This window comes from Lepidochelys kempii, chromosome 20, assembly GCF_965140285.1.
Source record: "Lepidochelys kempii isolate rLepKem1 chromosome 20, rLepKem1.hap1, whole genome shotgun sequence".
Classification (NCBI taxonomy): Eukaryota; Metazoa; Chordata; order Testudines; family Cheloniidae; genus Lepidochelys; species Lepidochelys kempii.
In genome coordinates, this window is record NC_136399.1 from 25,018,901 (window position 1) to 25,034,631 (window position 15,731).

The 15,731-nt window shown below is 56.6% G+C and overlaps 1 protein-coding gene across 15 annotated transcripts in view; it reads right to left on the minus strand.

Moving 5' to 3' along the window:
• Nucleotides 1-5,450: 5,450 nt before the first annotated feature.
• CACNA1A (calcium voltage-gated channel subunit alpha1 A) overlaps nucleotides 5,451-15,731 on the minus strand; it is a 194,538-nt gene continuing 184,257 nt past the window's right edge. For 13 of the 15 annotated variants that reach the window (XM_078849574.1, XM_078849576.1, XM_078849570.1 and 10 more), the window contains 3 exons: nucleotides 14,975-15,170; nucleotides 13,560-13,807; nucleotides 5,451-7,265 (listed from right to left, as the gene is read on the minus strand). In XM_078849574.1, coding sequence (XP_078705700.1) covers nucleotides 6,636-7,265; nucleotides 13,560-13,807; nucleotides 14,975-15,170 — 1,074 coding nt within the window. In that variant the 3' untranslated portion in view covers nucleotides 5,451-6,635. Of the gene's footprint in view, nucleotides 7,266-13,559; nucleotides 13,808-14,974; nucleotides 15,171-15,731 lie in introns of those variants that run through there. The other 2 variants (XM_078849577.1, XM_078849578.1) reach the window with 2 other exon arrangements.

Below are 15,731 nucleotides of genomic sequence, written 5' to 3' on the forward strand. Positions count from 1 at the left end.
CGCCGTGAGGTGAAGGGCTGCAAGGTTGGGGTGGAGGAGGTGACCTTGGTCCTGAGAGAGGAGGTCTGGGCGGGTCAGCAGCGGCCATGGGGGTGGGCAACGGACAGGCTCGAGAGAGGTCCCATCCCAGGGCTGTCTGGGTCATGCTGGGGCAATCAGAAGGACGTAAGTCTTGTCTGTCTTGACTTTTTCCAGGACCTTGCTGATCAGCGGAATTGGGGGAAAGTAATATAGCAACTGACCTGACCAGGACAGAAGGCAGGCATCAGAGATCATGCCCTTGCCCAGGCCCCTCCTGGAGCAGAACTGGGGGGCACCGGCAGTTCTGCCTGGTCACGAAGAGGTCCACTTGGGGATTCCCCACGTTTGGAAGATCATGTAAGCCACCTCCGGATGTAGCGACCACTCGTGCTGCGAGGAGAAGGCCCAGCTCAGGCGATCCGCCCAAGTGTTCTGGATGCCCGGTAAGTGGTGGACATCCGAGTCGACATCGCGGGCGATGCAGAAATCCCACAGCCGGAAGGCTTCCTAGCAGAGGGCTGAGGAGCGGGCCCCGCCTTTCCTGTTGATGTAGAACATTGAGGCCGTGTTGCCTGTGAGAACTCTGACTACCCGGCCTGCAAGGCACAAGCGAAAGGCCACGCAGGCCAGACGGACCCCCCCGGAGCTCCTTGGTGTTTATGTGCAGGCCTAGTTCCTGTGCAGACCATGGGCCTTGGGTCTGGAGGTCCCCCACATGGGATCTCCACCCCAAGTCAGACCCAGTGGTGAGCTGGAGCCAGTTCCCACCGGTTTGCTAGAGCCAGTAGTTAAATTTAGAAGCCCTTTCAGAACTGATTGTTCCGCGAGGGAGATCCGGCTCTAACAGGGCTTCTAAATTTAACCGGGCAATAGTGGCGCCTTAGGTGCCAACTCCATGGGTGCTCCAGGGCTGGAGCACCCAAGGGGAAAATATGGAGGGTGCAGAGCACCCACCGGCAGTTCCCCGCCCCACCCCCAGCTCACCTCCGCTCTGCCTCCGGCTCCTTCCCTGAATGCGCCTCCCCTGGCTTCTCCGCCCCCCCTCCCCCCCGGCTTCCCGCGAATCAGCTGTTCACGCGGGAAGCCGGGGCGGGCTGAGAAGCAGGCGGTGGCTTCCTGCTCAGGCCCAGGGAGGCGGAGGTGAGCTGGGGTGGGGTGGGGTGCCAGGAGGGCCGTCCGCACCGCAGTAGGTAACCCAGGGGGGCCGTGCAGGGGAACAGCTCCCCGCCCCAGCTCACCTCCGCCACCCTCAGCCTGAGCAGGAAGCCACTGCCTGCTTCTCAGCCCTCCCCGGCTTCCCATGCGAACAGCTGATTTGCAGGAAGCCGGGGCGGGGGGGGAGGTTCAGAGAAGCAGAGCGGGGGCGGCACATTTAGGGGAGGAGGCGGAGCGGAGGTGGGGCCAGGGAGCTGCCAGTGGGTGCTCTGCACCCACCAAATTTTCCCCGTGGGTGCTCCAGCCTAAGGTGCCACTTTTGATGTGATCAGTGGGGGGAGCGGCCGCTCCCCCTGCTCCCCCACAGCTAAGTTACCGCGTCCCTAGGAGCCAGAGGGACCTGTCAGATGCTTCCTGGGAGATGCCCCAGGTAAACACCGCTGGGACTCCCCACCTCGCCCCCCGTCAGGTGCCTCTGGCTCTTAGGGGTGGGGTGGGCACCCACTACGGTGGCTCACGAGACCCTCCTGCCTGGTTCTGGGGGCAGTCAGGGGACAGGGGAGGATGGGGCAGGGGTCCTGGGGGGGGCATCAAGGAACACGGGGGGTTGGATGAGGAAGGAGTCCCGGGGGGCGGGGGTGGGCCACAACCCCCTCGTGGGGTGAGGAGGGAACCAGTTGTTAAGATTTTGGCAGCTCATCACTGGTCAGACCCATCAGACACCAATTCTAGGTTGGGGAGCAGCTCCTGAGCAGGACCCCTTGGAGCACGTTCTCCGGGGTGGCCCACCAAAGGTGGGAGGCTAGTACAGACTCAGGTATGGTGAGGACCTTGTCCAACCTGTCTTTGGACTGGGAGAACATCGAGGCCAACCAGAGCTGAAGGGGCCGCATCCTGAGTCTGGCGTGGCGTACCACATACATGCATGCCGACATATGCCCCAGGAGTCGGAGGCATGCCCTGCCGTTGTCATGGGAACCCTCGTGAGCGCCTTGGTGAGATCCCTCAAGGTTTTGAACCTTTCCGGCGGGAGGGAAGCTCTGGCCGAAGTCGCGTCGAGAATCGCGCCAATGAACTCTATTAGTTGTACCAGTATCAACGTGGGTTTTAGGTTGTTTACCAACAGCCCCAGTGTGGTGCACGTGGACAGGAGGAGCGTTCCGTGGTCCTGTACCTGTGACCTGGAGCTGCCTTTGACCAGTCGTCGAGGTAGGGGGAGATCTGGACCCCCCCGCCTGATGCCTGAGGTAGGCCGCCACCACAGACATACGCTTTGTGAAGACTCTGGGTGCCGTGGAGAGGCCAAACGGGAGGACGGTGACTTGGCCGTGCTCCTGCCCAACCGTGAAGTGGAGGAAACGCCTGTGGTCCTCGAATATGTGGATGTAGGAAGTACGCGTCCTGGAGATCGAGGGTGGCGTACCAGTCCCCGGGATCCAGGGAGGGAATGATGGAAGCCAGGGAGACCACGCGGAACTTGAGTTTTACCATGTACTAGTTCGGACCTCGCAGGTCCAGGATGGGCCTGAGGCCCCCTTCGGCCTTCGGGATAAGGAAGTAGCAGGAGAAGAAGCCTTTGTACCTGAACTCTGCAGGCACCACCCAGGTGAAGGAGCCGCTTCACCTCTTGCCCAAGTCGGCCCTCCTGAGAGGGGACGGGGAAGGAGGGTGGGTAGGTGGGGTAGAGAGAAATTGGCGGATATAGCCCCGGGAGAGGGGGTTAAGGACCCAGCAGTCTGAGGTCAGCAGCGACCACTCCGTGACTATGAGTGGTACCGTCCGGGTGGTGACTGCGGTGGTCCGAGAGTCGGTTTACTTCTGGACCGGGGGGCTGCTGGGGTCGGTACAGCCGGTATCGGAAGAGACATTACGTCTCGAGCCGCCTGCAGGGCCTCCAGCGTGGAGGGCACTCATATGTGGCCACTGGCATCCGGAGAAGTCAGCTCAGAGTGGGCCGGGCTACTCCGCTCAATCTGAGTCAGAGGCTGCAAGCCTGAGGGGGATCGAGAGCTGCCCAGCATGGGTCTAGCCTCACCCCCAGCCTTGTCCCGGTGCCTTGACGGGGAAGATCGCTTCTTCGCCTTCTTGGAGTGTCCCATGGATGGGGAGTGGTGCCGGCTGGTGGGAGGCACCGATGGGTCGCCATGCACTGATCGGTGCTGACTTGGAGCAGTGCAGCAGTGTCGGGGTCAGGGCCGACTCCATCAATATGGCCCGGAGCCGTATATCCTGCTCCTTCTTAGTCCGGGGCTTAAATGATCTTCAGACTTCCCAGCGGTTGCTGACGTGGGTTTCCCCAAGACAGCATAAGTGACTCGTGTGCGGGCCACTTATGGGCGAAGGTTGTTTACAAGTGTCACCCGACTTAAAGCCCGGGGCACGGGGCACGCCCTGACCCGGGTGCGGTTCTTCTACTCTGCTATTATTCTTTTTACTTTTAAACTACAGGTACTAACTATCTACAGAACTAAACAACCCTGCACACAGGGAAGCTACCGCAGAGAGCTGGAACAGAGCAGTTCCGAAGCACCGTCCCTGGTGGAAAGGAGGAACTGGGGGTGGGGAGAGCGCCCAGTGCCCCTTATATTGCGCCATGGCGGCGCCATTCCAAGGGTTGCGCGGGGCGCTCCCCTACAGGTACTGCTAAGGGAAAAACTTCCGGCACTGGTACAGGTGGTGAATGTGAACACCTACTGTGGAATGGACACGAGCCATCACTCGAAGACGAACTGTAGGGGATGGATAGATGGAGATGGGTGGAGAGATCTGTAGGGGATGGATAGATGGAGATGGGTGGAGAGGTCTGTAGGGGATGGATAGATAGAGATGGGTGGAGAGGTCTGTAGGGGATGGATAGATAGAGAGGGATGGATAGACCTAAAGGAGATGGATGGATGGAGAAGGGTAGATAGATCTATATGGGAATGGACAGATGGAGGTGGATGGAGAGATCTGTATAGGGATGGAAAGACGGACATGGGTAGATAGGTTTGTATGAGGATGCATAGGTATAGATGGGTGGAGAGATCTGTAGGGGATTGAAAGATGGAGAGGGATGGAGAGATCTATAGGGGATGGATAGATAGAGAGGGATGGAGAGATCTCTAGGGGATGGATAGATGGAGATGGGTAGAGACATCTATATGGGGTGAATAGATAGAGATGGGTGGAGAGATCTATAGGGGATGGATAGATGGAGCTGGGTGGAGAGATCTTTAGGGGATGCAGACATAGAGAGGGATGGAGGGATGGAGAGATCTGTAGGGGATGGATAGACAGAGATGGGACAGAGATCTGTAGGGGGTCGATAGATAGAGATGGGTGGAGAGTTCTGTATAGGGATGGACAGATAGATATGGGGGCTGAGATCTGTAGGGGGTCGATAGACAGAGATGGGTGGAGAGCTCCCCCATGGAGGTGGATGTACAGAGGGATGGATAGATGGAGGGTTTGTTAGTAACCAAAGAAGGACCGAGCCCAAGGACTCCCATCTGTTAGTTTGTACTTGAAAAGCTTCTGTCCACTTTGCTATTGCTGTGAGGTAACAAGCCAGGCCTTGGGGGCTCGGTTTGCAGCGTCATTGTGCACAGCATTCCTGTTCTCCTTTAAACAGCTGTTCCGAAACCTTATGACGCCAAGCCCCGCCTGTGGGAAGGGGAACCCAACGTGCCGCTGAAGGCCTTGCCCAAACCAGAAGCCATGCAGGGCAAGTAATGGTAGCTTAGTTAAGACTGGAACCAGGAACGGTTTGTTCTGTTTGTACAGGGCCAAGCACAGTGGTGTTTTGGGCCAGGCCGGGGGCTGCTAAGTGCTACCAATTCACCTACCCAGCAACGTACAGCCCTCAGCACGCTGGGGTCCTGCAATACCAGTAAGAACATATTGTGTTGATCGTCCCAGCGCGATCCTCCTGCACTTTTACTCAGGGATTTGATGGGCAGCGGAAGAGTTAACACTACTGACATTTCAAGTTATCATTGTTGGTATCTGAGTCAACCACCTATGACATAAGCAGGACAGTTCCCCGCTCTGGGCCGTCGGTTCAGGCTCTCAGCAGACTCAGGCTCACAGTAGGGGTCAGATTTTCAAGATTTTCTTCACTGTAACAGCTGCAGCCTTTCTTGCTAGATTGAAAGATGAGATGTGGCTGAACAATCTGGAGGTGAGACCCCCCCAGGTTGGACCCTTCAGCCGGGGGGAGGAAGAGCTATGTCACTGCATGTTCTAGGGAGAGAGCAAACTCTCAGAGCATTTCACACCAAGAACTGAGAACATTTCAATCAAAAATTCCTTTTTTTAATTTTTTTAGGGTTTTTGTGTGTGTTTTTTCTCATTTGTTTCTTTTAACGTTTTTTTTTTTTTGTAGTTTTCTCATGCAATATTTCACAGTCCCAATCCCACGGGGGTGTTTTTCTTTTAATTTTTTTTCTCAAACAAAGTAGGAAAAAGGAAAAGAAGCCAAGGACTTTTTTTTTCTTTTTTCGTTTTCGGGTTTTTTGTTTTGTTAGTTTCAAGCAGGACCAAAATGTCGGAAGAAAAATGCTTTCCCCTCCACCCCCCAATTATTATTTTTGTCTTTTTTCTTTCTGTTTAGTTGTATTTGTTTATTTCTCATTTTTGTGTGTGGGGGGGTTTCTGTTTGTTTATCTCTGCAGGCAGTAATAATTAGGGTTTGGTATAACCAGCAAGCACTCCTTTGTGTGTGTGTGTGTGTGTGTGTGTCGGGGTTGTGCACGTGCGTGTCCTTCAAAATGGCAGGCCACAAACTTTACTTGTTTTGAAGTTAACCAGGTAAGTCGAGATGATAAAACTCATCAATAGAAGTTCAGAAAAAAATACTTTTGTCTTTTTCCCCCCTCCTTTTTACTGATACATTTTTTTTTTGTCGAGATTTGTTGCTGTTGTTATTTCTGGTGTGGAATTTTTGTCAAAACTTCTTTGTTGAGGGTGGAGGGTCACATCCAAGCACATCCCCCCCCTCCCCACCCTGCCATGCCAAGCACCCGAGGAAAACTGGTCTGCTGTCTCAGGGCCACAGACAGATGCTGCATGTGGGAGAGGCTACCTGAGGGCATTTTGCATGGATTGTAGTCTCTTCTCCCATTTTTTTAAAATCCTCTTTAGATTCTGAAGAACTGGGTGGTTTCCCCCCCCCCCCCCCGAACCACCACACACAACTTGATCTGTAAAAGATAAACATGCTCTGGTCCCTAGATCCCTTGTCCTCCCCCATCCCAAAACCCTGTCCCCCACCCCACCCCGAGAAAACCCCTCCAACCAAAGTTACTTCCCTCTCTGCAATTTGAGCACTCTCTCTCAGACACCTCCCCATAGGGCAGATTGTTGTGATTTCCATGTTCTTTTCCTCCCCCCGCCCCCCCACCCATCTGGTAATGTCGTCTCTGTCCAGTGTGTGTGTGTGTTGCAAGTGTGCGTGTGTGTGTCAAACCGCTTCCAGGTTAGCAGCAGTCATCTTCGTCAGTTTCGCTAGAGGGTTCATGCAGTCCTTGGCGGGAGCGTGGCTTGGCTGCTCCATGGGAGTGGTAATATCCGTTAGGAAGTCGCCGCCCAGGCCTGGAGGGTGAAGAGCCGCCTCCCGCCCGGGAAGTCCTGGGCAAACGCCCTGAGCTGCTGACGTGCGTGGTCTCGTAGGAGAAGGCTTCCTTGCTGGGGGGTGCGGCGGAGTCCGGACTCCGGTAATAACCGCCACGACGGGGTCCCGGGTGCGGCTCGGAGACGTGGGGTACCGACCACCGGCTGCTGGCGTGGCGGTAGGCTCGGGGCGAATCGTTCCGCGGCGGGACCGTGTGTCTCTCCATGGCGGGCGATCTGCCGGGCCGCTCCGCCACCTGGGGGTCGGCGGGGAGCGAGGGGTATCGTCTCGGCGCAGGGGTGGATATCCTGCTGGGGTGATGCACTGACTGCGGCTGCTGCTGGGGGCCTGCACTGATGACCTTACGGACCACAGGGGAATAGGACACGTGTGGCCGGGGTGTCGGAGGGGTCTGTGGGAGCTGGCGGCGTCCTCGCCTTGGGGTACTGGTGCCGGATGTTGAAAGGACTGGACTGCCACTTACGGGACTACTGCCCTACATGAAAATTGAAACAAAGGAAATCAAAAAGAAAATATACAAGGAAAATTAACCAAGAAGAGACAGAAAGGGAAGGGGGGTTGGGAGGGGCAGGGAAGGTGACACAGAAACGAGGACGAGAAAAGAAGGTAGGGGATTTGGGGGTGAAGGAACCAAAGAAGGGGGGGAAATAATGGAGGGGGGAGAAGAAAAAGCAACAGCCACGGAAGGGAGGACGGGAAGAGGGGGATCGAGAGACCAACGGAGGAGAAGAAAAGAAACCAAAAGAGAAAACAAACAAAAGAAGGGGGAAAAAAAGTGAGAAGAGAAATGAGAAATGGAGTTTTTGTAAGTTTTGGGGTTTTTAAAAAGTAGCAGAAAACTTCTAAAAATTACTCACACGCTTCGAAAGCAAGAGAGGAAAGGGTTAAAAGCAAGCGAGAGAGAGAGAGAGAGAGAGAGAGAGAGAGAGAGAGAGAGAGAGAGAGAGAGAGAGAGAGAGAGAGAGAGAGAGAGAGAGAGAGAGAGAAAACCCGCAGGGCCTGCAGAGCATGAATTGTTCTGTGCGTTACCAAAGGTGATTCCAAAAGGAACTCAAAAGAAAATAAACAGCTGGAGTTGAAAAAAAATAGGGGTGAGGGAGGGTGGGGTGGGGAAACTGGGGTGGAAAGGGCGAGGGGGCGTCCGGCAAGGAAAGAGGAGGGGAGAGCACTGGGTCTGGAGAAGTTTGGAACAGAGCGGACCCCATTGGGAGAGCCAGTGTGTGCGGCTTGCCTACAGCCGCAGGGCTTCGCGAGTGAGAGCTGCTTGCTGGTGGGTGTCTGCTGTTGGCTGGAAGGTCCACGGACCAGGGTACTTACCCGCTGCAGAGTGAGGTGACGTCCCCAGAATCGGAGCCGCGGGAGGAGGGCCAGTAGCCGACAATGGAATCACCTGCCCAGGAGGACATCCTTTGCTGGCCCCAGCAGTCAGGCGGTGATTGGCTCATGCCCTGAAGCAGAAGGGCCTTTATCTTTTATACATCCTTCACCCTCTGGAACCTGAAGCTATGTCTACACTACAGCCTAGGTCGGCACAGCTTCGCTTGCTCAGGGGTGTGACTATTCTACCCCCCGAGCGTGCTCTGTCGGCGGGGGGAAGGGGGCATCGTTTCTGCCACACGTAGAGGTGGGTTTTGTGTGCTCTCCTGTCGGCACAGTGCGTCGTCACCAGACGTGCTGCAGAAATGCAGCTCCACCCAGGCCGCTGCGCGTGTAGACGTGGCCTCGGTGCGGATGTTGTTATCACCTGTTCGTGCCCCACTGGCCTGGCTCGACTGGCTTCCGCAAGGCAAAGGCGTGTGGGTGAGGGGTTTGGCTGAGCAACAGCAAAGAAGAAAGGGCAAAGGGGCGGCTCCGAGTTGTCCTGAATTTCTCCACTCTTCGTGCTTCCCACACAGATCCTCTCCCGCTCTCGCACGGGCGGATCCTGCCAGCCTTTGGGGAAGCTGGGATCCGGACCTGCCACGTTGCCAATGCTTGGGCCTCTCTGACACCCTCTAGAAGGCGAGAGAGAAGGACAGTCCAGTGGACGAGACACTGGTGCCCTCTTACAGGCTCTGCTCAGGCCACCACAGTCTTGCTGCTCCACCAGGCAGAGTGACTCATTCAGGGTGAGTCCTCTCCTGCTCAAATCCGGTTTGTGTCTCTCCAACTGTCTCAGACTAGTGGGGCAAGCTCCATCCTGGTTTAGGAATGGGCTGCCCTCGTCTGCACTGGGGAAAAGAGGAGCGGTCCTGTGCCTGACAGGCCTTGCCGGACTGAGCATGTATTTGGGGGAAGTGCGAAGAGCAGGAGAAACAGCTGGAAATCCAGCTCAGCTGGGGAAAGGAATCTGGCAACAGGCTGTAGAATTAGCTTGTCTGCAACAGTGGATTGGACACAAAAGCCTGACACGTGCAGAGGTCGTGGCCAAAGCAATGCAGGGCAAACACGTGGGAAGCTGTTGAAGATTGATGGGAAGCCCTTGGTTGGTTGTCCCAGGTCTAGCTGTGGTCAACAAAGTCAGAGAACCACATGAAAAACACAGGCTCTAGGTTTAGCTCCAAGCTCGACAGACTCTGGACGTTCGTGGTCCCTCCAGCTCTGGCAAAATGTGACTTCCGGGCTGCTCTGGTTCTTAAAAGATTTGATCCCTGGCTAGTTCTCATCCTAGGAAGTGGGTAGGAATGTCTCCCCAACGAGAACCTCTGTCTGCTTCACACTGGCCTCCTCAGGACCAGGTCCATTCTCAGTGTGACCAGGGTGGACTCACACCCATCTCACTCCCCTGGAGTCAGTCTGGGTTTACACCTATCAGAACCCTGACGACCCACGAGTCCTGCATCAATGGCCACCAGATCTGCCAGGGCACCTTTGACAGATGGAAACAGCTTCCAGCAGGATTTCTCTGGAGAGGATCCCCAAACCAAGGGGATGGGACAGGAAAGCAGTGAGTTAGCCTGAACCCCACTGCCTCCACTCCGCTCAGAATGAGAGGTTACCTGGAAACGCTACAGCAGGTCAGTAGGCGTTGACCCAGGAGAGTGGGCGTAAGCAATGGTGGCGAAGCTCCTTTGTGATGTTCCGTGTGTGAGTAGAGACAGGCAGCTCTGAGCAGATCCAGGATTTCCTCTGAGGTTGTTCCACATTTTTCAGCTCTAAGGAGGGCAGAGCACGGGTCCTCCTGCTCCAAAAGCCAGGCTCCTAAAGGAGACTCCCCCCTCAACCATATAGGGGAGGTGACACACAGCTCAGCTGCTCCAATAATCCGCTAGGGGGCAAGGGTTCATACGCAGGCTAGCCCCTGGGGAAGTGCTGTATCTGGCTCTCTCTGGCTAGCCCCTATGGTCAGATGCCTCTATACAAGTGCCCTGGATCGGAAAAAAGAAGCAGGCCGGATGCCTTGATCCAGCAAGGCGCCTGGGGTCTGATTCTCCTCGGCCCACTGCAGCTCCACAGTGCTCGAGGGCTCTCACAGGGGCCTGGGGAACAGACAGAGCCTGGGGGCCCTGTGTTAGCTCTCAGCAGAGATAATGTGATGGGGCTGAACTGTCTGTGTGCTGCGTATCCACCCGCACTTACACATGCCATGTATGTTCCCAGGTCTATGCGGATGCCGTCTGTGCCCGTGTTTGCACTTGCGTGTCCCACACATGTGCCTGAATATCCGTGTGCTCTCTGCCGTGCCATGCACGTGTCAGTGTCTGCCAGGTGTGTGTCCCGCATGGCTATGCGTCTGCATGAGTGTGCCCTGAGCGTGCCCACTGGATGGATGGATGACACACATGTGCCGTACCCATATCTGCATATGCTATGTATGTGCCCAGCTGTACATATATGCCATGCGTGTGGGTGCAGGTGCACTACCTGTGTTCCCACATCTAGGGGGGTGTCAGGTGTGTGCCTGTGAGCAGGTATCCTGTGTGTGCCTGTGACTCTGGTCATGTGCCACACAGGTGCCCATAGCTATGCATGTGCCACGTGTGTTCCTGGAGCTCCCTGTGTGTGACATCTCTGTCCATAGCCCTGGGTGTGTCACGCATGGGCCTGGAGCTCCGTGTGCGTGGGCCAGCCATGGCCTGGAGCTCCGTGTGCGTGGGCCCGGCATGGGCCTGGAGCTCCGTGTGCGTGGGCCCGGCATGGGCCTGGAGCTCCGTGTGCGTGGGCCAGGCATGGGCCCGGAGCTCTGTGTGCGTGGGCCAGACATGGGCCCGGAGCTCCGTGCGTGTGGGCCCGGCATGGGCCTGGAGCTCTGTGTGTGTGTGCCCGGCATGGGCCCGGAGCTCCGTGCGTGTGGGCCCGGCATGGGCCTGGAGCTCCGTGTGCGTGGGCCAGGCATGGGCCCGTAGCTCCGTGTGTGTGGGCCCGGCATGGGCCTGGAGCTCCGTGTGTGTGACATCTCTGTCCATAGCCCTGGGTGTGTCACGCATGGGCCCGTAGCTCCGTGTGCGTGGGCCAGACATGGGCCCGTAGCTCCGTGTGCGTATGCCAGGCATGGGCCTGGAGCTCCGTGTGTGTGACATCTCTGTCCATAGCCCTGGGTGTGTCACGCATGGGCCCGTAGCTCCGTGCGTGTGGGCCCGGCATGGCCTGGAGCTCCGTGTGCGTGGGCCAGGCATGTGGATCTGGTTTAGGAGCAGCTTCATTCCAAACTTTCCAGAGTCACAAACCCCAGAGGCACCAGTGGCCACCAGCATTAGCAACAAAGGGTTCACACCACAGACACTGGATGGCCGGTGGTTTTTGGGTCTCTGCTCACCAACCATCTTACCTGTGCCTGCCCCTTGCCGTGACAGCCAAGCCAAACACAATGGACACAGAAATAAAGATGGGACTCAAGGCCTGTCAGCATGGTGCTCCCGAGAAACAAGCGGGGAAGACCAATGGCTTGGGGAGAGGGGAGTGAGGGGTGAAAATAACCGAAATAAAGGGCTTGAAGAGAGTTCAAAGCAGTTGTCATTGTCCAAGTGACAGGCAGCCCCTCCTCAAGGCCCCCCCACCCTGAGCAGCCTCCCAACCCCCCGCCCAGCTGGTGGTGGCAGCATGAGTCACAGCCAAGAACACAGGGGTGTGGGGGGCACATGGCTCAGCTACATCGTCCTATCCCTCTTTCGCTCATCCCGGTGTCAATCAGGTGAGGGGGTGCAGTTAGATGGATGTAAATGAGCGGGGCCCAGTTCTGATCCTCATGTCGGCGTCGCAGCAAGGGTGAGGGGAAGGGAAAATGCCCCCACTCGGGATTGCAGTGTTTCACCCCATGGTGCACAAGCAGGAGGCCGCGGGAGGCTAGGTTTTGCTCTTGGCTATGCCAGTGTAAATCTGGAGTCACTCCACCCACTTCAGTGGATTTACCCTGGTGTGTAAGTGAGCTCAGAATGGGGCCCACTGACTTCCGACTCTTGGCAGTTTTACCTGATGGTCCCTTTAAATCCCCAGCTGTGACTCTTGCCCAGAGCTGCGATGGGCAGCCCATGGTTTTACCCTGGGTTATTGCCCGCGTTTTTCAGAGCACCCTCTGGTGGCTGAACTGCCCCAACTGCGCTGAGTGCCCCAGTGCCGGGCCCTAAATCTGAAAACTGGGTACTCCAGCTGCCAGGAGGAGCTTTTCCACCTCCAGCAGTCTCCCCCACTTCCTTTGGAGAGTTGGGGAGGGGTGTGTGTGTGGACAGGAGTGAAGCTTACTCTGGCTCTGATCCTCCTAGCATCCCCTGGGCCCTTTCCCCATTTCCCACACCACTCCAATGACACATGGACCCCTGGTGCTCCTGTCGATCTCACTCCAGCCTAAGGAGCTCCCCGGGGCAGTTTGTTAGACTCACTGCTCTTCCCCTGGCTCTAAGGAAGCAGGTGGCGGAGAGGGGACGGGATCTTTGGGTCCATCAGCTGCTGGGGGCGAATAAGGGGGAAAGCCCTTCTGGGCCATGCCTTCCTCTGGCGCTCTGGATCTGGGAGTCACTCAGTCTGTCTGTGACTGGGGACAGCCCCCCCCCTCCAGGACTGCCACTCAGGGATTGGCTGGCTGGGGCGTTATTTCAGTGGGGCTGATATTGTGGGATTCCCCTCCAGTCGGGGACAAGGGGATGCAGTGTCTGGCTGGGCTCCTGTTCCCCCAGTAAATGCTCATGACGACGCCCTCATCCACAGGACGGACCCATAACTTCCCCGCACTCTTTGTCCCCACCACAGTCTCTGGTCCTTTAGACCAGGCAGCAGGGACTCCTGCTTTCTAGATGAAGAGGCCACTGGTCTGATCCCCCCTGACGGCCCCGCCACAGGCGGGGTTACAAAGTGGTGGCCTGTACAGGGAAACGGAATCTGTGCAGCCCTTTGATGTGTGGGCGGAGCTTCCCCATCCAGGGGGTGTGGCTAATTCTGGCTCATTGCCCCCCTCTAGTGGTTAGTGTGAAGGGGCATTTGTGTAGCTGAGAATTAGGCCCTATGAGTCTGTGGCTGCCTGGGAGGTTTGGGCTTTTAGATCCAGAGGCCAAGTGAGATAGAGCAGCTCCTCCACTCTGGCTCCCAGATCCCAGAGAACCAGCCCTTGCTGGATCTGCCCCAAGCTCCAGAGCTTGGGTTGGGATCAGCACCTGTGACAGATGTCTGGGTCGGTTCGGGCCTCCAACCTGCTCTGCTCCACCCTTGCTGAGATCCAGCAATGTTTGCTCAGCCTGCTGGACAACTGGAACTTGCTCCCCAAGGAGCGGGGAGCTCCAGGCTGGCTTTGCTTCACCCCCACTCCCCACCCCTGTGCCCATCCCTAGAGGTGAAGGGGGGAGTGGAAAGCCAGACCCACCTGCCTGTGGGGCATGTGCTCACGGCCCTCGCTGGGGGATCTGGACCAGCGCCTGTCTCTGGAGCGGGGCCGGCTGTGCTCGTGTCTCTCCTGCGAATAGCGCTCCTTGTCGGAGGAGGGGTGGGGATGCCGGTGATGGTGGTGATGGTGGTGATGCTTCCGGTCCTTGGGCCGTCCTCGCTCCTGGTCTCTTTCTTTGGGAGGTAGGTCGCCCGATGGCGTGGTCATGCTCAGGTCCGTGCCCAGCCCTGCCGTGGAGGGAGAGGGGGAGGCAGAGATTATTACGTTCCGGAAGACAGTTTGCCATCAATCCAGTTAGCATCTGTGGACAGGAAACACAACAGTCCTGTGGCACGTGGCGTGCAATCGCACTAGAGTCCGGTGGCCTGTTACTACCTGGACATTCGCACCATGCGCAATGGTATGATATCTCAGTACCTAGGGCTTACTCATACTGGTGTAAATCAGAAGTGACTCCAGGGAGGTCAATGGGCTGACCCTGGTATATAACTGGTGTAAGTGAGAGGAGAATCAGCCCATATAAACAAAATCTGATTTCAGTCGTGTTTACTCTGGATTTACATCAGCGTAGCAGATAGCAGACCCAATGGCATTTACTCCAGATTTACACCAGTGTAACAGAGATCAGGCCCAACGGAGCTTACTCTGGATTTACATCAAAGTAACAGAGATCACAGACTCTGACCCCGGTAAAACGACTGCAAAAAGGTTTGCCACTTGCCCACTGAAAGAGGCGGGAGGGTGGGGGGCGTAGTAGGACAGGCAGTTAACAGGAGGGGGCAGCACGCAGTGGGGTGCTCAAGGGCAGTGTTTTAGGTGTAGACAAGCCCTTGGGACCTCGATGACTATTCAGAAGGTAGCGGAAGCACTTGTGTGCGCTGAACTGGTCAGGAATGGCCAGGGGCCCAGGTGTCTTGGGAGATTTCTGCTGTTCCCTAGTGCTGGTCTGGCCAGAAATAAGAACCCGTATAGTCACCCCAATTAACCAGCCCTTCTTTATCCAAGGGTCTCCATGTGCTTCAATGAACTGGGCCTCTCAACCAGCCAGTGAGCTCCAAGCCAGACTCCCCTAACCCCAACCTCAGGGCAGCTGGCGAAGCGGATATAGAGCAGGACTGGCTGGCTCGGGGGGGTGTGTGTGTGTTGGGAAATGAGATATGGAGCTTTTCCCGTTTCAGCAGCACCAGCTGATTTACACTGGCTGCGGATATGGCTCCTGATCTCACTCACACCCAGGTTGCACTGGGTAACTCCATGGACTTTGCTTCTGCAGTCCACGGCCACTCGAGGGCACCAGCTCACATGCTCGGGCTAGTCTGACTCCCTCCATGGCAAGAGCAGAGTGGGACTAACACAGCCTACAGACCGGGCATCCCCCCCAACAGCCGCACCACCTGTGCCCCCGTCCGCGTAGCGGCTGAGCGAGCGCTCCGAGGCCCGGTGGCTCCATTCCCTCCGCCGCTCATGATGCCGCTGGTTCTCCTCGGGAACGACCCTCTCCAAGGAGTAGTCGTCCAGCCGGATGCCTTTGGAGCGCGAGTGGCCCAGCATGGAAGCCGAGCGCTTCATGGGGCTGGTGTCCGTGATCGTCTGCAAAGGAAACGACAGACCCAGACCCATAGATTTATGCGGCACTGCAGGGGGACGGGGAAGCCTGCGGGAAGGGGGAGGGGTACAGGGATGGCGTTACAAACAAATGCCGACTAATCCTATTGAAACTATCTATGCATCTGTCTGTCCCTCCACCCTCATGTCTTCGTCACTCTCTCTCCATCCCTGGAGCTAAGGAACCACAGAGACCTGCAGAGATCTATCCTTCCACTCAAAGGTCTATGGAGCCATCTGTCCACCCGTGGACCTATGACATTGCACCACTGGTTCTCCCTCATCCTAAGGGAGGCTGAATCACAGAATATCAGGGTTGGAAGGGACGTCAGGAGGCCATCTAGTCCAACCCCCTGCTCAAAGCAGGACCGATCCCCAACTAAATCATCCCAGCCAGGGCTTTGTCAAGCCTGACCTTAAAAACTTCTAAGGATGGAGATTCCACCATCTCCCTAGGTAACGCATTCCAGTGTTTCACCACCCTCCTAGTGAAAAAGTTTTTCCTAATATCCAACCTAAACCTCCCCCACTGCAACTTGAGACCAT